The sequence below is a fragment of the Stegostoma tigrinum genome, chromosome 5 (genome assembly GCF_030684315.1).
Source record: "Stegostoma tigrinum isolate sSteTig4 chromosome 5, sSteTig4.hap1, whole genome shotgun sequence".
NCBI lineage: Eukaryota > Metazoa > Chordata > Chondrichthyes > Orectolobiformes > Stegostomatidae > Stegostoma > Stegostoma tigrinum.
Window position 1 is genome coordinate 91,467,260 of NC_081358.1, and position 25,319 is coordinate 91,492,578.

Below are 25,319 nucleotides of genomic sequence, written 5' to 3' on the forward strand. Positions count from 1 at the left end.
ATTCTTATCCTTGTTTTTAATTTTCTCTTCCAGACATTTCATCTCTTCCAAGCACTTCAATCTTCTAAAGCCTACAAATTCTTCTCCTTGAAAATTATTCTTACTCCAATCTAATCTTCTGTGAGATTTCCGTCCCTGCACCTCAGTTGTCAGAGCCCTGTCTTCTGCAGAGCAGGCTGGCTTATTTGAATTGAACTTGATTCTTCCCTATTCCTACAGATAAAGGGAATGCTGATAACACTGCCAACTATTGAGGTACTAACAAAATGCTCAACTGCACTTGCAACGATACCACCATATTTTCGAATTCTCTCTCCAAACCTCTCCACTTCTCCATCTCATCCATTTACTGTAAGACCTTTTATAAAAATGCACCTCTGGCCAAGCTTTTTGGTTTTTTTATTTTCGCTTTCTTTTGCTCAGTATCTGTTTTTCCTTGCACCTCTATAAAAAGCCTCGAGATAATTTTCTAACTGCAAGCTGTCCTGGTTAATTTATTTAACATGTAATGTCTGTGCATCTTAATGATTTACTTCACAATTATTTGAATAAATGATAAGTATTTAAGCATGTTGATCAAATGTAAATGCCTACTGTGTAAATGCTAACTAGTATGATCATTGTGTAAATTGTTCCTTGCTGTTCTTGTTGAGGAAAGAAAAATGATTATCTCTTAATTTGACACACACCTCAATATACTTTGAATATAAGAATAGAGTATATATTGTAAAATACTTAGCCATTTTAATTCAGATTTGTCACTGTTTATTTTAAATGAATTAAACAAGCTTCAATTAAATAAAAGTTTTTTTTCCCTACAGAAATGTGAAATCTTTTTACATCAATACATGAAAACTCAACTTTGAGATGAAAGCAGGTTTTCCTCTTAACAACCAATAAGAATTCATGAATTTGCCTAGTGGAATTATTTCCTCAGTTTTTTTTGAATCGAAAAAAAAAAAGCAGCTGTTAACTTCATTTGTAATATTCAGTCCAGATTATTTAATATTTCTTCATGATAAAATACTGTTTTCAATATCAAAGTAACTTAGCTGTTACAAAATCTCTTTCTGACTCAGTCCGAGCATTAATACTAAAGCAAGATATCGAAATTCTAGACTTATGAAGTAAAAACAAAACAGTACCAGAAATATTCAACAACCTCTATTTCTAGGACACGAGAAAATGTTGAAATATTAATATCTTTGTCACCATGGATGCTGCTTGACCTGGGTATTTCCAACATTTTCTGTTTTCTATTACAATTGGCTAATTTTGAGTGTGTAACAACTGAGCACTGGTTGTTTGAAATTTAAGCCTTACAAAATATTTCTTGTATTTTTAAAATTTACAAATATTTATTTTCTTAATTTACTGACAGCAGCAAGATGGAGATCATTGATGACAATACAGTAGTCAGAGCAAGGGGGTTACCCTGGCAGTCATCTGACCAAGATATTGCCCGATTCTTCAGGGGTCTGAACATAACCAAGTTAGTATTTAACAAAACAACAAAAAAAGGTTGTAATAATGGTACAGTAATACTACTTTCCAAACAATTATCCTCTAGTTCTAATATATATAATAGTTTTAAAATGTAATTGTCATCTTGTTCAGGTTGGCCATCTTTTTCTTTTTCTTCTGTCTCTGCATGTCAAACTTTATCTTCTCCCTTGTTAAGAGAGCATGTCTTCTTAACCTGTTTCCACCCCACCAATGTCAAGTGCACAAATTTTAGGTGAACACTTCTCACCAAAAGGAATTGACAATGTGAGAAAAGAATCTTTTGGATACAAGTCAAAAGGAGAGATTGCAAAGGTCTGTCCTGGCCTTGTGATTAGTTGTAAATGAATTGAGAACATTGGAGTATAGTCTTTGCATTTTGCACTTCTGGTATCAAATGAATATTTCCAATCCCTGCTCTGCGCCTCTGTGCAATGTCATTGTTGGAATCTGGATTTAGTCCTTTTTGAAAAATGTGATGCAACTCTACATAAATTCCAGTTTGTTTAATCTCTTTCTCCCATAATTCCTTTGAGTTAGAATCATGGAATAGTACAGTACAAAACAAGACTATTCAACCTATCAAGTCTACATTAGCTCTTGAATCTAATTAATGTCACTCCCTCTTTCCCATGACCAGACATTTTTTTTCCTTCATTGCAATTCCTTCATGAAAGTTACTATTGAACGTGTATGCACTACCCTATCGGTACATTTTAAAAAATCCTCAAGTCACCCCTGCTTCTTTAATTAATCACCTTATTACATATGTTTCATTTGACTTTAACAGGGTTTGACTTTAAAGCAAAGTTTCTCTTCATTTACTCGGTAAACAGTATATAATTTGAAATCCCACTCTCACAGCTCCCCTTTGCCTTCCCTATTCTAAAGACAAAAAAAACTTCTCCAATCTAACCATGTAACTAGAACCCTCGTTCTTGAAACCATTTGAGAAAGTCTCTTCATGTCTCTAAAGCCTTCAATTTTTCTGAATGTGTGATGCTCAGACTTGGGCCCAAATTCTACCTGGGCTGAATTAATATTTTTATTTAGGTTCGGCTGCATAATTGTATATAGATTTTTGTTAATGGCCTAGTTATGCAGGGGCTTAGACTATTGACCAAAAAGCATCGATTTTATGCGCTCTCATCAAGTGTATTTTCATTGGGGGAGGGTGTGGGAAGAACTAAAATAGGCCAGATGGCTAGCCCGTCACCTTTCTACCCATAAGCTCCTCTGCTAATACTGAGGCTGGGCAGGAACTGAGATCAGCAGCCCACCGACCATACGTAAATAAATAATTAAAGGTCAATTCAGCATGTTAATAGCACAGTTGGCCCCAATATTACCTTGCTTATGCCAACGTATGTTTGGAGCAACCCATCTTTTAAAAAAGCTTTTGAAAAAAGCATGAAGGAAGGGATACATCTTTTGAAGTGTACTCTTCTTTAAACCTACCATGGTACCAATGTTACTCATGAGCTATGCAGCCATGTGCACATGTGTGTGCAGCTAGAGTGTTCGTGTACAGCGTTTGGCATGCTGATGTCATTTGCAGGGTTGATTCCGGTTGTGAATGTCGATGACTTTGGAGGACTATGCAGAAGAAAAACACTATTAACAAGAACACTTCCTTCAGCCACCCATCGCTCGCTCCCTTAGGTCACACACCCCACCCCCATCACCACCTGCCTAAAGCCCTTGATTGACCAGCATCTGGCATCCATGGGGCCTACTAAGGGACCTATCTGGAGTTTCAGCAGTGCCTAGGATGGGATTTTGAGCAATCAATGTATTCCTTGACCAGGAGCCCATTGGAAATGTCTGGTAGCTCCAGATAATGAGGCCTCCTCTCCATTGAGGGGATGAAGTCCCATTTTGCATTAATTTTACCCATCTACAGCACTTAATTATTGCTAGGCTCATTCTTCATCGGTCAGTTTACTGACATCTGTCCAACCCTTGTCTTTCCTCATACCTAGATTCATAGAAAAACAGAACTCAAGAGCCAAAATAAACCACTTGGTCATGTGAATCTGCTCTGCCATCACGATTATGGCTGATCTGATTGTGGTGTCAATTCAACTTTCATGCCTTAGTGAATCACTGCAATTCAGCCTTGGTGAATCACTGCAATGCATATTGAGGACGATGCACACTGTTGCCACTGTCTATCAAAAGATCAATTTTTCTGCCTTGAATAAATTCAATGACCTAGCCTCTGCTGACTTGAACCTTCTTATATGCTCCATAAATTTGAGGTAATCAGAAACTGTGCTGTTCATGCCGGACCTCTTAGCAAATTCATTTCATATTTCTGTTCCTCTACTTATGTCAGCACCCTGTCAAGCAAAATCTTGCTTTTAAAATTCTTATCCTTCTTTTCAAATCCTTCTATTCTTTCATTTCTTCTCCAGCACCACAACGCTCCATGATTTCTGTCAAACCTTCTTAAATGGGTGTGAAACATACTGATCAAGAAAATATGCCTGAACACACCTTTGAAATATCTCCCTCTCCCATCCTTAATATAATCACTGATCTAGTCAATATTGGAGACAAATAAAGCTAAAGTTCAATTAGAAGGAATCTAACTCACATTATTGTGGCTCTAAAGATCTTGGATGTCTTGGTAGTACTTTGTAGACATGCTCTACTACATCCTTCACATTATTTGGTTGTCAGTATGATACAGTGAGTAGCATATTTACTCTTCTTGTCTTTTGCTTCTCAATAGAGTCTTTCCTCATCCTCCCTTCAAGCTGTGCAATATTTTATCTCCCTACCTTTGCTGACACTTATGGATATTAGCCATCCAGTCATCCTTTTCTTTATGAGATAGGTCTCCGTTATAAGTACCACCTACAAGATTCAAGTCAGGAGTGTGATGGAATACTCTCCACTTGCCAGCATCAATGCAAGAAGGTTATTACCATTTAGGATAATACTGCTAGCTATCCCATTTGCTACCTTCAATATTGTTCACTTCACCACTGATACACAGTGGCAACAGTGTGCATCATCCTCAATATGCATTGCAGTGATTCACCAAGGCTGTTCTGACAGCACCTTCTACCAGCTAGAAGGAAAAGGGCTGGAGATGGTACGTGAACACTACCACCTGCAGGTTCCTATCCAAACCATAATTTTCTTCACGTGGAACCTTTCCTTTGCTGTCAATAGCTCAAAATCCTGAAGCTCCCTCACAGCACTGTACTTAACTGTACACCCCAAGGATGTGTTGCATCCTTGCAGGGTATTGAAGAAACAGCACATCATCACCTTCTCTAAGGCACTTGGGGATGGGTAACAAACACTGGCCTAGTTAACAAGGCCCACATTCCATGGATACATTTTTTTAAAAAAAACAAGATGCACAACTGGCCTGGCTGTCCACTGGAATATCAAATTAGCACCGCATATCTGCTTTTGTCTCATAGGACCCGACACCTTAAAATTTTGTTTCCATTAATGGTGTGCAATGCTGAATACTGGTTGAGAAATAGCATGTTTTCAAATCATTTGTTCACTGCCATCCTCTTCCTCTCCTTTGTGGTTCCCACCTACTTACAACTTTGAACTCTTAATGTTAACTTTGATTTTTTTTCATCACAGATGCTGTTAGACCTGCTGAGCTTTTCCAGCAACTTTGTTTTTGTATCTAGAGACTGACTACTTCCTGCAGCCTTTAATCAGGAACCTTTTTCGCTGATCAAATGCTGTGCAGCAGATCCAATTGCACCTCAAGCTCAGAAATCCCTTAGTGTGCGTTGAGGCAGCTGGTGGTATTTCCTGCAAACGTAGGCCTCCAGGACACACATTTTGTTGTTGCTGCTTGATTCAAGTATTGCAGTTTGCAGCTCATGTATGTGTCTTAATTCTAGTTAGAATTATTAAAATAAAACTTATAGATAAAGGATGATATATGTGGTTATAGTTCCTCTAGGCATAAACTATATCAATCTTCTACATTTTGCCCAAACTAAATCAATCAAAGGTCAAATTCTTTACCTAAATTTAACAAGAAAATGAGATACTGGATTTGTATATTAGAATCCATGGATTCTATTCGTTGAAGATTCTGTAAGCTGTTGCAGTCATTACAGATATTGTGTTATTCCTTCTGGGGTTGGGTATTGAAGGCTTAGCCAGCATTTTTTTTAAATCTATCCCTAGTTACCTTGAGGAAGATGGGAATGAGCTGCCTGCTTAAATCACTTTGCTGTGCCCAGCTAAGTCTACAAAATCTGTGTTTAGCCTTATTTTATATATCTTTATGCTACTTTATTTTACAATAAGACTCATGCTGGGTATGGTTTCGCGAGAGCTGAATACTCTTCAGCAACTTGCTAAAATTGCTACTCCTCATATGTGTACCTGGTCATCTGAGAATAAACAAACTTCACAACCATAAAGCCAACATCCTACCTACACCCTCTTCTCCCAGCGTGTGCTTCAGGGCATTTTCCATAGAAATCATTGGACAATGATCATAGACTCATAGAATCTCAGTGTAGAAGAAACCTATCAACCTGTTGTGTCTGCTGACATTTTTTAAAAGATTTGTGCTTAGTTTCACATCTCTGCTTCTTGTCCATAGCCCCAAGAAGTTCTTCATTCCCATTGTTTGTTAGTGTTCTTTGCTCCCAGGATAATAGTCCTAACTTTGAAACTTCAGTCTCTCATCCCTGGCAATGTGCTTGTAATCCTCCACTGTAACCTGGCTTTTACATCAAATAAAACAAGTTTTATTGATGTTCTCCACCTTCCTCTGTTGTCCCATTCAACTGCTAACTTTGAGGTGCTGAGTTGCCTCTATCAGTGTCCTGGCTACATGTACTAGGCCTCAGTGCAGATGAAAGGTCAAACCTGGGACCTTATGTCTGTATGGCTTGCTTCCACACTGGATTGTGAACTTTGTAGCAAAACCATTGAAGAACCTTATATTATACTTTGTTTCATCTGCATTTGTTGTTTATTTTCAGCTTATTAGTTCAAAACAAAAATGTGGAGAATTATATATTTGGGATGAAATGACTCCTTGATTTTGCAACTTTTGTTGACATGCAACTGCTGCAAATATCAAGATTATAATTCACTAAAGATTTGCAAATAATGCGTGAGGTCTCATTTGCAAAACTATTACAACTTTGAATTTTACATTACCAGTGGTACTCATTGAATCCTAATTTGACAGACTGTTGATAACTCAAGATATGGTATCTTTGGCGATCACCCATAATGTGGTATCACAAATGCCAAAAATACATCTTATTAAAACTAAAACGATTAAGTAAAGAAAAAAGCTTTTGGAAAACTTTTTTAAAAATGATAATAAATAACAATTCATAATTATTACAAATAGGTAGCTGCAATAAAACTAAAGTATTCAATGTTCGGATGACAAAGATAAGTTTCTTGAATTTAGTTCTTTCAGTTGCTGATCTCTTCTGGAGTGATCTGTTGGTTAACTATCAACTAATTCACTGGAAATGTCTAATGCCCTCCATACAGAATTATATTGTTTACATTTACTTTAAATTCCATAAGTTCACAAAAACTATTTAGCAAGGTCTTGAACTGAATTTAGCTTTTAAATTTTTTAAAATTATCTTTGTACTGCTTTAGATATAGTTTCCAGTGGTGTTTTATTTTGAGGGTGATGTAAGAATAACAATGTTAAATTAAATGCTCTGCTGCTTCTGAAGAGTATTTGTTTGAGGAAATAACTGGTACTTTAATGATAGTGATTGTTATCACCATGAGATTTTTTTATTCAGCCTAAAATTTATGCTTAATCAGTTACATTACTTTTTTTGAGAGAAAATGTATTCACTTCATTTTCTGTCAATGTGTTTGTCTGAGTAGTATTTTTCAGCCCTTAGTTATGAATGTTCCAATGCTTATTTAAAGGGGTGGTGCCGCATTGTGCCTAAATTCACAGGGAAGACGAAATGGAGAAGCTCTTGTAAGATTTGTTAACGGTGAACACCGAGACCTGGCATTGCAAAGACACAAGCATCATATGGGAAACAGATATATTGAGGTATCTATCATGAATTCCTTGAATCTTTGAGGATTGCTGAGTGATGGATAATCTGTAACCTTTATGTTTACATATCATACGCTGTTAAACCTCTGTAACATTTCTCCACATTTTCCTGCAGTGTCATTTGTGAGCGTGACATTTTCACTGTGTATCTCGCTGTTACAATTACAGTTGATAAATTTCAAAATCAGTAGTTTCCATTTATTGATCCTCTTAGTCAATGTTTACAGTTAGGAGGAATATTTAATTTAGCACAAACTGATTTTGTCTGAATAATGCTGAAAGCTTTGCAATATTTGAGCTATGAAACATTCACATTTACAGAAATAGATACATTCATGACTAATGAAAGAGTGAATGGCCACCGGAGAAATGTCGGAACACCAAGTTTAGTTCGTACTCCTATCAGGCAAGATCTAATTGAATGATGGAGCGGGCTGAATTGACTACTACTGCTCCTAATTGGGACGTTAATTGTACTAACTTGTATTGAATCGTGAAATGAACTACTTTTAAAAAATAACTATCATTTATTTAGAGTAATTTAGAATGCTTATTTAAAGGGGTGGTGCCGCATTGTGCCTAAATTCACAGGGAAGACGAAATGGAGAAGCTCTGAGAATAGCCATTTCTAAGGGGGCACATCGTGTGCAATCTATACAACTGATGATTTAAGTGAAGTTTGACAATGCTGTATAAATAATCAGAATCACCAGGGCAACATCTCTACCAGTTGGCATCAGTTTGCCAACCAAGTGCCAACCAAACAGCACTCTCATCTCAAGCAATGTAAATGTCATTTACCCTTTACGTTGGCATTGCTTGAGGAGTCATATTTTGAAGCTTTTTGTTTTACACTCATTAGGACAACCAAAAGCAATGCCAATGTAAAGGGTAAATGACATTTACATTGCTTGAGATGAGAGTGCTGTTTGGTTGGCACTTGGTTGGCAAATTGATGCCAATTCGTAGAAATGTTGCCCTGGTGATTCTGATTATTTATACAGCATTGTCAAACTTCACTTAAATCATTAGTTGTATAGATTGCACACAATGTGCCCCCCTAGAAATGGCTATTTCTCAGTTTTACTCTAAATAAATGCTAGTTTTTTTTAAAGTAGTTCATTTCATGATTTAATACAAGTTAGTACAATGAACGTCCCAATTAGGAGCAGTAGTAGGGAATTCGGCCCACTCAATAATTCAGTTAGATTAGATGAAACAGTGGAGGCCAAAATACAGGTATTATTTCAGAAATATTGAATGCTGCAAGGGGTTCAGAATATAAAAAAGTAAGATGGGTCAGTTATCATAATTTTTGAAAATCAACTGGATTGTACAGTCTACTTTTTTTTCTGCTTTTCAATACTTTACACCTCGGGGTTAAAAAGAGTTGTAAATGGCCTTTTCACTTATCTTTCTACCTAAGTTAACTGTGTCTCACATTGCTGTAGCATTGTAATTTTCTTATATTGTCTGAGTGCAGCACAGATTAGGTGTATGGAGGTAGCAAGGTGTACAGCTGGATGAACACAGCAGGCCAAGCAGCATCAGAGGAGCAGGAAAGCTGATGTTTTGGGCCTAGACCCTTCTTCAGAATTCCATTTAAGATATTGAATATGTTAATTTACAGCTAAACTCATATATACAGTAGCTAAACTCATATATACAGCACAGAGTAATTTCCAGATATACCCTGTGCTTTCACGCAGACAGTCTGTGGTCACGTGATGACATTTAGGTACTTCATTCCTTCATTAAAGGGGCATCATTCCAAAGTGATAATGCACTACCATGCACCATTTTTGTTCTTTTATTTTGTGCTTAATGTATTTTGAATTCACAAATAGAGTGAATTTCATGTGACAACTTGACTTTAAAATTGAATGTTTATAAAACATTTATGTGTCAATGATAGAAAAAAACTTGAATTTGAACAGTGCCTTTTACAATTTCTGGGCATTCCAAAGCACTTTACAGCCAACAAAGTGCTTTTGAAGTGTATATTGAAAACACAACAGCAAATTTGCACAGTATTCTCATTGTTAAATCTTCAACAGGTATACAAGGCAACGGGGGAAGATTTTCTGAAAATTGCAGGAGGTAAAAATTTTCGGAGCATATGTTTCTTGTACTTTGATGTTACTTTGCAATCCAAGAAAATAGAAATACACACTTTACAGATCAAATTTAACATGATAAACTGATAACATAGAGGGAAAAGTTGGCAGCTGTATAATCAAGATAATTTGAAGCACAGATTCTGTATTCAAATACAGAAATTTAATACTGAATGGCAAAGAATCAAAATATATGGAAAACTATGTGTGCTAATGAAATCTGGATGAGCATTTCTGGTTTGAATTTAATCAGGTTATTTGGATTTGCCAAGCTACCAACTGTCAAAACAAAAGCAAACAGACTTTAGGGTTTAACTAGGAGAATAATTGATACTAAGTTAATCAGTTGTTTGATTTTCATAAACCATTGACTGCTATATTTCCTTCTTTATCATCCCATATTTTTCCCTATCTCCTGATGAAGCTGACAAGGGTACAGTTCTACAGGAATCTGCCATTTATAATTTTCTCCCTTCATGTCCCTAAAGCAACAAAGTAGTCAGGACATCTCAATAAATTATGATCCCATATTTGTCATTGTTTGTGCACGTCAAAGACTGTGGTGTAGACTGGCAGCCAGTCACTGATCTATTGACCCAGAATAAATTCAAAGTAGAAGATTTCAAACTTGAAAAAATTATGTATTCTGAAAGTGTGAAAAATGCCCCAACTACAGACACGTATCAAAATAGTTGCTTCAGAACCTATGGTTCAAATCATTTGTTTGGCCAATTTTTGCTGTACTGTTAACTTATAATTAAACCTTCATATGATATGCTTTATGTGAATGTATGTGTATTATTTTCTTCTTCTATTAGTCACTTTGAAATTTTTCAGGTACCTCCAATGAAGTCGCACAGTTCTTATCAAAAGAAAATCAGGTTATTATTCGTATGCGTGGTCTTCCATTCACAGCCACAGCAGAAGTCGTCTTGACATTTTTCGGATCAAACTGCCCAATAACAGGTGGAAAAGAGGGAATTCTTTTTGTCAAATACCCTGATGAGAGACCAACGGGTGATGCTTTTGTATTGTTTGCCTGCGAGGAGTATGCCCAAAATGCTCTCAAGAAACACAAGGATATCTTGGGCAAGCGGTACATTGAACTGTTCAGAAGTACAGCAGCTGAAGTACAACAGGTTAGTCTTGTCATACTTTTTAGGTTCACGTCAATTAACTTAATTCATGAAATGGAGGATTGAAAATATCCTGACGGCACCCTTTTTCAACTTCCACTTTTTTATTACAATCATTGTCTTTGAATTGTTGAGCCTCCTTTAGTAAACTCCATCAATAAAGATTGTGTGTTAAATTTCAGATCTGCTCACAGTTTTGCTGTTACTTAAAGCACCAAAGTGAAGTGCAACTAGAATTCTAGTATAGTCACATGCTCTATTTTGATATTTCTTCAAAATCATTTGCCTGTTCATGTTCTTTTTCTGCTTCCTGATTTCATCAGATGGCACAAAAGAGAATGTCATTCATATTGTTTGTATATATTTTTGCAAATGGTCATACTCAGATACAACAACGTGGTTTCATGAATGCTATGTAGTGCAGTGAATACAGGATTGGGAAAATTGAAATCCATCAGGCCAATTCTATAGTTAAGAGATATGGTGTGGTTATTGTGGCTTAGTTTGCCTGTTTGCAATGCTAACCCTTTTAAAATGAACTGAGTAACAGTCAGTGATGCAATTGTGAAAACCTAAGGTTCCTTTTCAGGTAAAGTTTAATGACCTCTTCGCTAATAGTTTGGATGCTCTGTCTGAGAAAACTAATCACATCATGATCATGCATCAACAAATTTCAGAAATGGGCCTAAAATAGAAGTTGGGCTCGCTGATCTGCACAAGCAATGGACATATCACAGAACCTGGTGGATCCTTCAGCTTGAATTTCTTGGTCTGACTATTCAAATTTTATACTAACAGGATGGCCATTTATCCAAAATACGAAATAACTGATATTACCGCAGGAATTTTACCAAAGCATGAAGAACAGAAAGGAGACTATGGTGGTTGGAAACCAAAAATATAAACCTGCCTCTGGCTTCAATCCAGTCTCAGTTCACGTTAACTTTGAGCTCTCTTTCTATGCAAAAGTAATATAAAGCAAAGAGAATCAAATTTAAAAACCCACTATAGTTGGCACTGAGTTTTCAGTAAAGCTTGATGAGACACAGGCATCAAGTAATGGCTTTCCCAGCTGTGCTTTGTTACTAATGATCTGGATGGATTGTTAACCCCAATACCAAATTTCAACTGCTTTCCCAGCTATATGAATAAAACAAATTTGTTTGCCAGGGTTGCAAAAAAATTTGAATTTTCAGGAGTACAATGCGTTATTGTGATGTAGTGAATAAATACAAGAAGCATGTCAAGCCGATTTAGTGACAGCATTACCTACTTGTGCCCTCTTCCATAAGGATAAAACTAACACGGGGGAAAATGTAGATCCAAAGCAACACTGCTATATATTGGCAGTACCGCAACATAATGGTGAGGTGGCACTCAGAAGCAAGGGCAGGGACTTGGTTGTCAATTGCCACCCTCCCATTCCATGTTCTTGCCCTCATTCAAGCAGAAATTACAGCCTGGTGAGAGCCCCTGCCTCCTCTTCAACTAGCAGGCAACCTGCACAGAGTAGCTGAAGTGAATAGAATCGATGCATTCAAGGAGCAGCTCAATTAGCTCATGAGGGAGAATGGAATGGAAGGATATGCTGATCATGTTGGGAGATTTAGAATAGACTAGTTATGCCAATGGCCCATTTGTCATAGTTCATATTTCATAACAAAATATGTAGAATCACTTTACTTCAACAAGACAGTTCAGACATATAAGGTCTCCTTATGTAGATTTTTAATATTTTAATTTGAACAGCAAGACCCAATTCAATAAGTAGTTACTGAGATAGCAGGAACTACAGATGCTGAAGAATCTGAGAAGGGTCTAGGCCTAAAATGTTGGCTTTCCTGCTCCTCTGACGCTGTTTGTCCTGTTGTGTTCATCCAGCTCTACACCTTGTTATCTGAGTAGTTACTGAACTAGTTTTAGCAGTTTCTAAAATTTGAAATTTAAGGGAATTTTCCTTAGGTATTTGCTTTAGAAACTTAATATCCTTTTTTGATGTTTAAATTCTCTGCAGGTCTTTAACAGGTATACTTCCACTCCTCTCATGTCCATACCTACTGCTCCAATCATTCCTATGATCCCCCAGCCATTTGTGCCATCTACTAATCTGCGTGACTGTATTCGTCTACGAGGCTTACCTTACACAGCTACTATTGAGGACATTCTACAGTTCCTGGGTGAATTTACTTCTGACATACGACCTCATGGAGTGCACATGGTGTTAAATCAGCAGGTAAGAAAGTAAATCAAATTTTATTGAGAATCTCTCATCAATTTTAGAATGTTAGTAGCGGTGTGTTAGATGTGATATATGTCAGGAGGGAGACTCGTTCAAAGGTAAAATAACAAGTAATATAATAGTATTACTTCTGCAATTATGATCTAATGCTCATTATCTCGATAGATTTATTATGGTTTACTCAGTTATGGAAAGTGCTAGTTTTTGAAAATGCAGCACTCTGTATCAAATTGTGGAAGAAGCTTGGCAGGCCTCTAGAGGCAGCCTTCCTGCATTAGCCTGGCGGCCAGTACAGCCTCACTATTTTAGTAAACATAGTGATGGACTGGTAAATCATTTTCTTTAGAGGATTCCTCTACTTTGAAGAACCCTTATGTTAATTTTCCTGTAGCATTTTTCAGCTCCTCTGGGTGAGCTGCTGGCAAGACAAATTGGCAAATCTGCAAATTGACCTAATAATGGATGAGTCAATCGGAGACAGACCGGCCAATTAGTTGTCTCCGGTATGATTACACACATGAATAAATAGGTATCAGCAGGGTTCAGTTCCCTTAGTCCCAAGTTCTGAAAATCTTTAAAGGAGGTAAGATTCCACTATATGAAAAATGTCCCCCAATGAGTATGTATGAGATGGAATGTACAGACTGACAAATTATCCAAAAGAATAACTTCCATCAAAACTAGCTTTCTTCCCAGTTAAGAGTAGATTGGAAACTAAGTCTGAGTTTATTGAATTTCTTTAGTTCTTCAAGCATGGTTAATAAAGCTATATCAGAGAAGGGATTTCTTTCTGAGGAGGGAGAGTTTTGCCAGACTTGCTAACAGAAGCACAATTACCTTTTAGGGTCGTCCTTCAGGTGATGCCTTTATCCAAATGAAATCGTCAGAGCGAGCATTCCTGACTTCTCAGAAGTGTCACAAAAGAACGATGAAGGACAGATATGTTGAAGTATTCCAGTGTTCAGCTGAGGAAATGAACTTTGTGTTAATGGGTGGCATTTTAAATCGAAATGGGTTGTCCCCACCGCCATGTAAGTTACCATGTAAGTTTGCTTAGCGCTTGATGGTGCTCTATGCTGCTTGCTGGTAGGTGCTGGAGCTTTGATTCTTTACATTCTGGGCTCTTTGATTCAAAAGGTTTGGTGCTATGTTCTGAATTTCAGTGGTCTGACTCGCACTCGTTTATTTTGCCTTTGGTTGCGGCTGGCTAAATTAAGAAAATGTTATTCTTTTAGGCTAGCCATGGAATTTGATGCAGTATATATTCTATTTAATGCTGACCTTGCCAATTCAAATCAGGTTATTAATGTTCTTAAGTTCAAGTACAATCATTAAAGTCATGATGACTTATTGAACAATAGTTTAACAACTATTTCTATGAAAAAAACATTATAAGCTCCCAGAAATAAAGAAAAAAATGTGCTGGTGTTAAATTTACCAAAAGGTCCCAAGTTTGATGGTTGATTGTACTAATGTAGCTGGTCTCTGTCAAGTGATCTTAATGTTATCCTCCCTCTTCCAGGACAGACAGTCCAGTGATGAAGCGACAGTGCTCGACAGACTAACCTCTCCAGCACTGAGTATCATAAAGAAACTCCCATACTATAATAGTGTATCAATATGCCAGCAGTACGAACTGCTGAATAAAGATATTGTAATTAGTACCCTACGGCCAAAAATTAATGGTGAACGTAAAATCAATGCTGCAGATTGGTCACCAAACAACTCCCCTATCATTATCTCAAGTTTTATTCAGCAGTCTTGTGCAAAATGAGTGTTCTACTTGAATGAAATCTTTCATATTGCTCAAAGTTTTAAATTCATAGGCGATGTTTATAGCAGTTATACATGAACTTCCAAACCGATCTTAATTTACGTTTACAGACGCTGATGTTTTAATTCCATGGCAAACCTATACCTAGTAGTTCCTCTATTTCTGACTGGGTTTTTGCAGGTCTCCTTTTTGGAACAAAACCAATCTGCTGAGATAATAATTGCAGTGAGGGTTAGGTTGAGTAGTAGCTGCTTGGTGAAATAGTAAAAACGTCTTTGTTTAGTTCAGGAAGGTTGGTGTAAATGGGAAGTATGGGTGAGAGACTCCCCAGTTAGATGTTCTAAGGACTGTTAAGCAATTTTGTGTGTGATTGCAGCAATTAAACTCATCCATAAGTGTTACAAAGTGTTCTTTGCCAATCAAATGGGCTTTCTAATGTTGATACCTATTTTTCAGTTACATGATGCCCCTAGTCAGCATTATCCAAAAGCATTACTTTTTATATCAACAATGATGATGGCTGGCCATCCTCAACAATACTACTTTTTTAATTTATCCATTATTGCTAAACCATGAGAGTGATTATCTAATATCTACTGCTGGGTCAGCAGAAATTTCCTCCAATTAAATATTTGGAAGACTGCACCTATTGTTTCCCATCCTCACACCAAACTTTGTACCCTAGCTACCAACTCAATTCCTCTTCCTGACAACAGTCTAAGATTAAACCAGTCTGTTCACAAAGTATGTAGCATGTTTAACAACCTGACGTGAACGTCTGACTTCATTCTTGCCAGTATTAAGTCTGCCTCTCTTCACCTCTATAATATTGCCCGACTTTGTCCTGCCATCTCAGCTTATCTGCTGTTGAAACCTTCATTATCTCCTTTGTTATTTTGACATGGAACCATTCTGATGCACTCCTGGCTGATCTTCCACATTCTATCCTTGGTAAACGTGAACTCATTCAAAACTCAGCTGTCCATGTTGTAACCAGTAACTCGTCTCATTGGCTGACTTTTGCTCACAGTCAGTGTCTTGATTTTAGAATTCTCAGTTGTTTTCAAACCTCTCTGTGGCCTTGCCCTCCCAATCTCAACTCTTCCTCTCAGATATCTGGGCTCCCCTCATTCTGGTCCACTGTTGGTGACCAATTTTTAATTACCTAGACTCCCATTTTCTAAAATACTTTCCTACATCTTTTCCTTGATTTCCTCCTTTTCAGAGAATCATTAAAGTTCTTTTCTTTTGGCCAAGCATTTGATTATCTGACACACAATATTTCCTTATGTGGCTCACCATTTTGGTTTGTTTTGTAATACTCTCCAGAAGTGCCTTGAGACATTTCATTGCATTAAAGCACTATATAAACGTAGATTGTTAGAATTCAACTAAATTAAAACCATTAAGTGAATGCAAAAAGATAGTGTAAAATTTTTGATTACTTGTTTGGATTCTTTCTATCAGGTTTCTGACAATCTGAGAATAGAAACTGCTCCAACTAAAATGACAGGTGATGAGCTGTAATGCATTAAGTCTCCTGTCATCCTTGACTTCTGCACATCTTTTGGCATAATGGCTACACCAGGTTCCTCAAATATTCCTACTCCATTTTCCAGTTTCATGAAGTGCAATCACTTAGTTCTATTATTGCTATTTAACTGGAATATTCCTAGCAATCACATCCCACTCCCATATCATTACCCTTGGAAATCCTCAAAATATATTCTTGGCCCAAGATCTTTCTGATCAAAGTTCTCTTCATTGATCCCCATAATCTCAAGACATTGAGTCATTGTTCACCTCTACACCAACCTCTGGATTCCTTTGTTAAATCTTTTCTCCTGGTACCTAGATTTGGGAGAACTATTACTCTAATTGATTAAACATTTAGGCCAGACCAGGCATTCACTTCACTTACTATAGAATATTAGGAGCTTCTAGCTGTTTAAATCATATAAGGAATGGACACTCTAGCACAAACAATATTGCCTATAAACTATGTACAGAAGTACAGACAATCAAGCTTAGTTTCTGCCTCCAATCAGGCCTCAGTTCCATGTGGTCTGACATCACAGTGACACAGTTACTAAATGTGTGTTTAATGAATCATTATTAAAATATTTGTATAGTTAACCCTTTACTTCGCACTTTCTTTCTGTTTATTGCCTCAGTATTGCTGGACTGTAACAAAATGTTCTGATTAATCTGTAATTACCTAACAATTAGGAAGGTTGCCGACATCCACCTCTATGACAATATAAACTTCTTTCCCTATCTTGGCTAATCTGCTGTTGAAACTCTTCTACATGTGTGTCTTTGTTACCTGTGCAGACTCACTTGTTCAAGTTATTGGCTGATCTCTCATCCTCATTCTATTTGTTAACTAACGCATTATCTATATTAATATACTACTCTCAACACCATGAGCTGTTTTGTTATTAGGTAGCTGTGCATGTGGTACTTTATCAAATGCTTTTTGGTAATTCAAATATATAATATCTACTGGTTCCTATTTGTCTATTCTGCTTGATATATCCTTGAAGAACTTTAATAAATTCCTCAGCAAGATTTCCCCTTCATCAAGCCATTACAACTGTCCTTGATTATCTTGTGTATTTCTAAGAGTTTTGTTATTACATCCTTTATAATGGACTCTAACAAATTTCCAATAACAGATGTTAAGCTAACTGTCCTATAGTAATCATTTTTTGTTTATCCTCCGTCCCCTTTAAGTAAGGGTCGGGCTAGCTCTCTAGCTATTTTCTATACAATTATATGATGCAACCCATCAGGTACAGGATTCTCATTGGTCTTTAAGTCCAACTACTGTTGCTTTCTGAGGATGGAAATACCAGAATAGATAAGAGACTACCGGTGAATTTGTTGTATTAGGACTTCAAGAAAGCTTTAAATGAAGCTCCACTTCAGAGATTATTGTGCAAATTGAAGCTTGCCCACTGTGCTGGGGAAAGCAATGGCAGAGTATTTTTTTAAATGATAGATTGGGAATGTTGATGTCTAATGGGCTGTTCTTGTACACGGTCATTGAAAAGAGACATGCGGGTACAACAAGCAGTTTGGAAGGCAAATGGTATTGAGTCCTTTTTTGCACCAGGGTTTGAGCACAGGAGCAAGGAAATCTGAGGCTCTACAGGACCCTGATGGGATCACTCCTGGAGTATTGTGTGCAGTATTGGTTAGATGGATTGGTCATTTTAAATTGCCCATAGTGTTCAGGGGTCTGTAGATTAGGTGGGTTTTAGGGGAATGGGTCTGGGTGGGATGTTCCAAGAGTCGGTGTGGACTTGTTGGGCCAAAGGGCCTGTTTCCACACTGTAGGGCTTCTATGATTCTATTGGTCTCCTTACCTAAAAGAAATACCTGGCATATTTGGAGTACAGCAAAAGTTTGCCAAACATTGCTGGGATGGTAGGCTTTCTATATGAGGGGAGAATGGGTTGACTGGACTTGTATTGAAATTTGTAAAATTCTAACAGGGCTGGACAGACTGGAAGCATGGATAATATTTCTGCCAGCTGGGTTGGGGTCCAGAATGCAGGGTCATTGTCTCATGGTACATAGTAGGCCTTTTCGGCAGAGATAAGGAGAAATTTCTGCATTGGAGTGGTGAACTTACGGAATTGTAAATAGAAAGGAAAATAGAAGGCTTTTGAGGCAAAATCACTGGATATACTTGAAAGTGTAGATAGATTTTTAGAGGCCAAAGAATTAGAGTGAGGAGAGAGAGCAGGAGGATGGTGTTATGATAAAGGATCAGTTACGACTATATTGATATAGAAAAGTGATGGGCCAAATAGCCTACTCATCTTCCTACTTTCCACATTTCTATGATATTCAATAGCATTAGCATTGCTGAATTCCCCCATTGTCAACATCCTGGTGGTTATCTGTGACTAGAAACTCAACTTGACCAGCCGTATAAATACTGTGGCTCTAAGTGCAGGCTAGGAATTCAACACGATCTCACTTCCTGACTTCCCAAAGCTTGTTTACTATCTGCAAGACATACATCAGGAGAGTGATGGAACGCTCTTCACTTGTGTGAATGACTGCAGCTCCTACAACACTCAAGAATTTCAATATCATATAGAACAAAGTTTGACAGTCATTGCATCTAGCAATTTAAACATTCACTCCCTCTTACACCGGTACACAGTGGTGGATGTGTGTACCTGAAAAAGAAAACCATCTTGACTTTAACCTCTCGCCGTCCTTCAATGGCATGGACACATTCTAATCCAAGGAGTGGTTTCTTGTAGTAAGATAGCTTGAAAGATTTATGATCAGGACAACTCCAATGGCTCACCTAACATTCTTTACAACTCTACTCTGCAAATTACCTGGTTCTGGAGATTTGTCACTCTTTACTTGCGTTACTTTTTTCATTGTTATTTTGCAACACTTGAGATGAGTTCCTATCTATTATTCAATATTGGCTCATTTGGGACATATGGTATGCTATCCGCTTCCTCTGAAGTAAAAAAAACTTATTTGATATATGCAAGGCCCAATGCATGGCATTATTCTTGCAATTATTAAAATATATTTTCCACATAGAAAATTAAATAAAATAGGTTTTAAAATCTCTATAATGCAATCCTTTATTTTTAATTTAAAACTATTCTGGTCATCAGTAGGTCACTAATTTCTTTCAACTAATGGTTCTCAAACTGGGTTCTGCAGAGGTCCTCAGGGGATCTGTGACACAGTTCACATGATGCAAGTGAGTGATCACTGAGGATGCCTTAGTCAAGCATCAGCAAGTGAACCGAAACTGAAGGTATAAACTGCTTTGCCTGTTCTCTAGCACTCTCCTTTATTCCTGTCTTTGGCATTCTGCTGTCCATGTGCTGTGCTTCCCCAGTGCTCTGCTCCTCTCCCATCCCCTTACTTTTTCCGGATGCTTTTTTCTCCATGTACTTCTGATGAGGATGGACAGACTTTACAGAAAGACCAGCTGCAACTTTCCCAATGATCTTTGTGAGTAAAGATCATCTGTTTTTTCCAAAAGCATTACATCATTCACATGCAGTGATTTCATGTTATGAATTCCATTATTAAAGCTGAGTTGGTGTTTCTTTATGGAAAGTTGACCTTCAACCCAAAACAATTCGATTCATTGCTTTAAGCATCTCAAGATCAAGCTAGAATTATTTATGATCTAGAATGGTGGAATGGGCAAGCATATGGGGAGAAAACAAAGGGATGGCACTAGGTTTCACTGATAGGCATAACTGGCCAAATGTCCTCCCTTTTGCGCAGTGACAATTCTATGAAAATGCACCTACATTGGTGCAATCTGATAAAATGTGCAGATGTCTTCAACCATCATCAACATTTAAATAATACTAACATATCTCTAATGTCATTAGCTACAGTGAGTCAATGTAGCATTGTTTTCCACCTCCCCAGTCTTTCACATTTAAAATAGTCATCATGTCATTGCATATAGACATCGTATATGTAAACAAGTTGTAACAAGGCATATAAATAAGTTCAAGGTAATCAGGGAGAGTCAATATGCTTTGGTGAAAGACAATTTAAATTTGACTAATCTATTGGAGTTCTTTTGAAGTAGTAATACATCCTCTGGATGTAGGGGATCTGGTAGATGCACTATACTTGGATTTATAAGAAATTTGATGAAGAGTCATATCAAAATTAATTGCAGCAAATAAAAGCTCAGTGTAAAGACAGTATATTGACATGGACAGAAGATTTGCTAGCTAATAAGTAGCAGAGGGTAGGTGTAAGTGGGAGTTCTTCAGGCTGGCAAGATTCAATGATTAATGTGCCACAGGGATCGGTGCTGTGATTTCAACTGTTCACAGTTTTTGTAAATTACTTAGATGCATATTATTGGTCACCTTCTTTAAGGAAGGACATAAACTCACTGGAAGCAGTTCAGAGACAGTTTACGAGACTAGTACCAGTAATGGGCGAATTGCTTTATGATGTGAGGTTGGACAAGCTAGGCTTGCATCCACTGGATGGATGGATCCACTTAGAAAAATAAGAGATGACCCAACTGAAATATATAAAATTCTGAAGGATTTTTACCGTGTAGGTGTGGAGAGGACCTGCTATGGGAGAATGTAAAACTAGCGGTCAAGGGTTAAAAATGAAGCATCGCATATTTAAAACAGAAATGTGATTACATTTTGCCTCAGTGTCATGAGTCTATGGAACTCTCTCCCTGAAAATGTGATGGAAGCAGAGTCATTGAATATTTTTAAGGCAGAGATAGATAGATAGCTCTGTTTTGTTAAGCAAGAGTTTGAAAGGCTTTGGTGTAGGCAGGAATGTAGATTTGAGGTTACAATCAGATTATTCATGATCTTTTTGAATAGCGGAGCGGGATCAAAGAACCAAATGATCCAATCCTGCTCCTGATTGAAATGCCATACGTAGCAAAGCTACAATTCAATTACCTTATCTCTATCAACAAAAGAGATCTATCAACCAAATTCATTCATATTTCTCAATCTTTAATGTCAAAACAAAACTTCTTCAATAAAGATTGAATAATTGGTTAACATACACAGTCAGCAATACCTAACCATAAATTCTTATCCCTATCAATGTTTCCAAAATACAAACTTACTCACTTCAGGTAAAGAGGAAATAAAAACAGATTTATCTGCAGGGATTGGCTTGTTGGCCAAAGAATTTTTGTTTTCAATGAGGATAAAAGGATAACATGTATCATGCTCCAGAGTGTGTTTCTCTTTTCTGGCACGTATGGTCAAATCACAAATTTCACAATGTCTTGCAGACACAGCTTGTTCAGAAAGTACAATCTTTAGATGCTCTTTCAATCACTCATTAAGAAGAACAAATAGCTTTTACCCTGAAATGACATGAGAGTTTCTTTTCAGGAGTGGGAAGGATCAGCTGGGCAACTCAGTCAGAGCAAGCTTTTCTCAAACTCAGTTTGTTCATAGCAGGTTTCCCTCCAACTGAACCACATTAAGGAAGAACCTCTCCAAGCCAGAAATTAGACAGCCCAGTAGTAGTCTTCAGCAAGCAAACAGTTAACACCAATCAAATGATTTCTAGAAAGCCTTGTTTAAAATAAATCTTAATGTCCACAGTGAACATTCAATGACCGCTTTTTAAAAAAAAATCCACTTCAGGCATGCGCACTAAGTTTCACATAAAATTCTTCAAATCTTAAATCTTCCAATCTGTATTAAGTATGAAGCTTCTTCATAACAGTGTTTATGTTAAATCCATGCCCGCACCTCTAGTATTCTGAACAAAGATAAAATGTATTGTCTAGGTGTCCCACTGCTAACCATCAAACCACTTCAATAAATTCCAGTCTAGTCTTCAATTTTCTTACCAACAAACATCTCAGCCCATTGTCCAGCATGCTCGTTTCCTCATTGTTAACAGGCAGCAGTAGTTATCTACAACTTCACATTTAGGCCTTTCCCAAAGAGGCTTCTGCCTATATTTAATAGGAATACGCACTTAATACAATTCCCTCTTTGTATGGCTGTATATATCCATGAAGTATGCCTCTGATGACAAAAAAAATTCTGAAGGAAAAGAACCTAAATTCTCCAACTTAGCTTCTTGCAAAATTATGAACTGACTCTATTTGATGTTTCTTTTTGTGTGTAATTTGGAGTGACTTGATAATCCCCAGTAGGTTTTACTTAATTTTGAAATGGTCTGAATGGGGACTGCTTGACAAGCACTGAAATGTGTTGCCTTGACAAAGTGGCACAATGATAAGAATGCACCTTGCCTGAGTTTCATTAGACTGGGACCGTTTCCCTGAAAATAATTGATGGAACTTTGAATTTAGCTGTTTGTATTTGCTCACTCAGTAGTGACCATGAAGCAGACTGTATTTACTTTAAATGTTCAACCTGGAGTAAGGCATTCAGGATGTACAAAAAATATTTTAAATAATTTTGGAGAAGTGTTAAGAATGGAATTAAAACGTTTGTTTTCAAAAAACAAAACATGTCCTTTAAAAGATGATATAAAATGTAAACAAAATACCAGACATAAGAGATAATGGGAACTGCAGATGCTGGAGAATCCAAGATAATAAAATGTGAGGCTGGATGAACACAGCAGGCCAAGCAGCATCTCAGGAGCACAAAAGCTGACGTTCCGGGCCTAGACCCTTCATCAGAGAGGGTCTGATGAAGGGTCTAGGCCCGAAACGTCAGCTTTTGTGGTCCTGAGATGCTGCTTGGCCTGCTGTGTTCAAAATACCAGACTTCAGTTTTATTAACCAGAGTACTTGCAAATAATATACAACCACAGCTTTATTTTTAATAGTTAATCCACTTATTTGTAGATTGAGTTACTGATACTGAGCCAAGTAAGGATGCTGAATATTAGGACCAGTGACTGACAGCTTTGTGAAAGTAACAGGCTTTCAGGAATGTTCTTTATAAACTGTGTAGAAGAAAAGTGAAGCAATTTAGGGTTAATTTCCAGAGCTTGGGTCTGGTTGGCTATAAGCTTACCTTCCAGTTTTGGGGTGCAATAAAAGAGAAAATTTGAGGCCAGAATTAGAGTAACATAGAACTCTTGGAGGTTTGTAGAACCAAAGGCAGTGGTGGTGAATGGTGAGGCTGTGAAGGGGTTTGAGCATGAGAATTTTAAATTTTAAATCCTAACTCTTGCATAAACCATATAGCCACTTGATCAAAGTACTAGTATTTTCTTTGTCACTGAGAAACCCTGGTACTGTGAACTATTTGGCTTCAAAAGGGGTATGGGAGAAAGAAAAATAAATTGCTTCTTAGATATTCATGAGATTGCTTACTATATGTAATGGGCAAGGTGATCTAGAAGTTTACAGCTTCAAAACTCTCTACACATGAGTAAATGTTATGATTTTTCTCCACTTTCCTGTCTAGGCTTGTCACCATCAACATACAATGCATTTACAACACAGGCAACTGTCATTTCAGCTGAATCTGCAGCTGTCTATCAGCAACCTGTGTTCATCAGTCCACGAGCTCTTCCACCTTCTACAGCATTCTACCCAGCTGGTGCCCAGTTCTATGTGAACTGTTCTGCATTCTATCCAAGGTGAGATTTTACATTGTTTGTTATTATTACAAGCTTCTCAATGTCATGTCTAATTAGTGAGTCCATTAATCATGTACTATAGGATGGCTAATCCAAAACCAGAAAAAGTTAGTTCCTTCTTCAATGACATACTGTTGCTGTTGCTCTGACTCAGTCAAAGCAATCTTGCCTGAAACAATAGCACATGGGTTCAAGCCATGTTCCAATGACTTGTTCACAATCTAGGCATGTATTTCATTGCAATGCTAAAGAATGACTATACTGCTAAAAGTGCCTTTCTTTGGATGAGACCAAGGCCTGTTCTCCCCCCTAGATGAGTGTAAAATATACATAATATGACTCAAAAAAAGGAAGCATTCCTTGCATCCAGCTAACATTTAAAACAGGACCTGGACATTTATTTTGCTGTTAATGGGATCTTGTAGCGTGTAAATTTGTTGCCCTCTTTCATTGATCACACGCAATAGCGATGAAGTATATGAGCTTTGACCATGTGGAATCTATATGACTAGAGCTGAGAAGCATTCAGGGCAAAATACATTAGTGGGCATTTTATATAGACCCCCAAACTGGACAGTATGTTGGGAATGGCATGAAACAGGAAATCAGAGAGACATGCAATAAAAGAACATCTTGTAATTATGTGTAATTTTAATTTGCAAATAGATTGGGCAAATCAAGTTAGTAGCAGTACCATAGATGAGGAAATCCTATAAACAGGATGATTATCTAAAGCAAAATGCTACAAAACCAACTAGAGAACAGGCCATCCTAGCCTAGTATTGTGTAATGAGAAAAGGACAATTGGAAATCAAGTCGTGTGAGGCCTCTTAAAGATCAGAGACCACAGTATGATGGAATTCTTCATCAAGTTGGAGAGTGATGTAGTTGATTCTGCGAATAGAGTCTGTAATGTAAACAGAGTAAACTACGGTGCTTTGGGATATGAGTTACTTGTGATAAATTGAGCAACATTATTCAAAGGGATGATAGTGGAAAGAGCACATAGGTGAATTGCAACAACTGTTTATTCCCGTCTGGCGCAGAGTAGAATGGAATATTGACCAAATCATGGCTTATAGGGAAATTAGACATAGTATTTGTTCCAAGGATGTAATACTAATTGGCAAGAAAAACAACAGACCTAAAGAGTTTAGAACTCATTAAAGGAGGACAAAGAAATTGCTTATGAAACGAAAAATAGAGTGTGAGAGTAAATTTGCAAAGGATATCAAACTGGCTGAAAAGTTTCTGTAAGTATGTGAAAAGAAAAAGATCGGTCAAGACAAATTTAGATCTCTTAGAATGAGAAACAGGGGAATTTGTAATGGGAATCAAAGGAATGGCTGACAAGCTAAAAACACACTTTTGTCTGCTCACAGAGGAGGACACAAATGGCATGTCAGAAATG

At 37.2% G+C, this 25,319-nt stretch overlaps 1 protein-coding gene across 6 annotated transcripts in view; it reads left to right on the forward strand.

Annotated features, from left to right (window-relative positions):
* esrp1 (epithelial splicing regulatory protein 1) overlaps positions 1 to 25,319 on the forward strand; it is an 86,445-nt gene that overhangs the window by 13,424 nt on the left and 47,702 nt on the right. For 5 of the 6 annotated variants that reach the window (XM_048529484.2, XM_048529480.2, XM_048529482.2 and 2 more), the window contains exons 7-13: positions 1,382 to 1,492; positions 7,417 to 7,549; positions 9,613 to 9,655; positions 10,510 to 10,811; positions 12,823 to 13,041; positions 13,892 to 14,090; positions 23,734 to 23,908. In XM_048529484.2, the coding sequence (XP_048385441.1) occupies positions 1,382 to 1,492; positions 7,417 to 7,549; positions 9,613 to 9,655; positions 10,510 to 10,811; positions 12,823 to 13,041; positions 13,892 to 14,090; positions 23,734 to 23,908 (1,182 nt within the window). The remainder of the gene's footprint in view (positions 1 to 1,381; positions 1,493 to 7,416; positions 7,550 to 9,612; positions 9,656 to 10,509; positions 10,812 to 12,822; positions 13,042 to 13,891; positions 14,091 to 23,733; positions 23,909 to 25,319) is intronic. The other variant, XM_048529481.2, reaches the window with a different exon arrangement.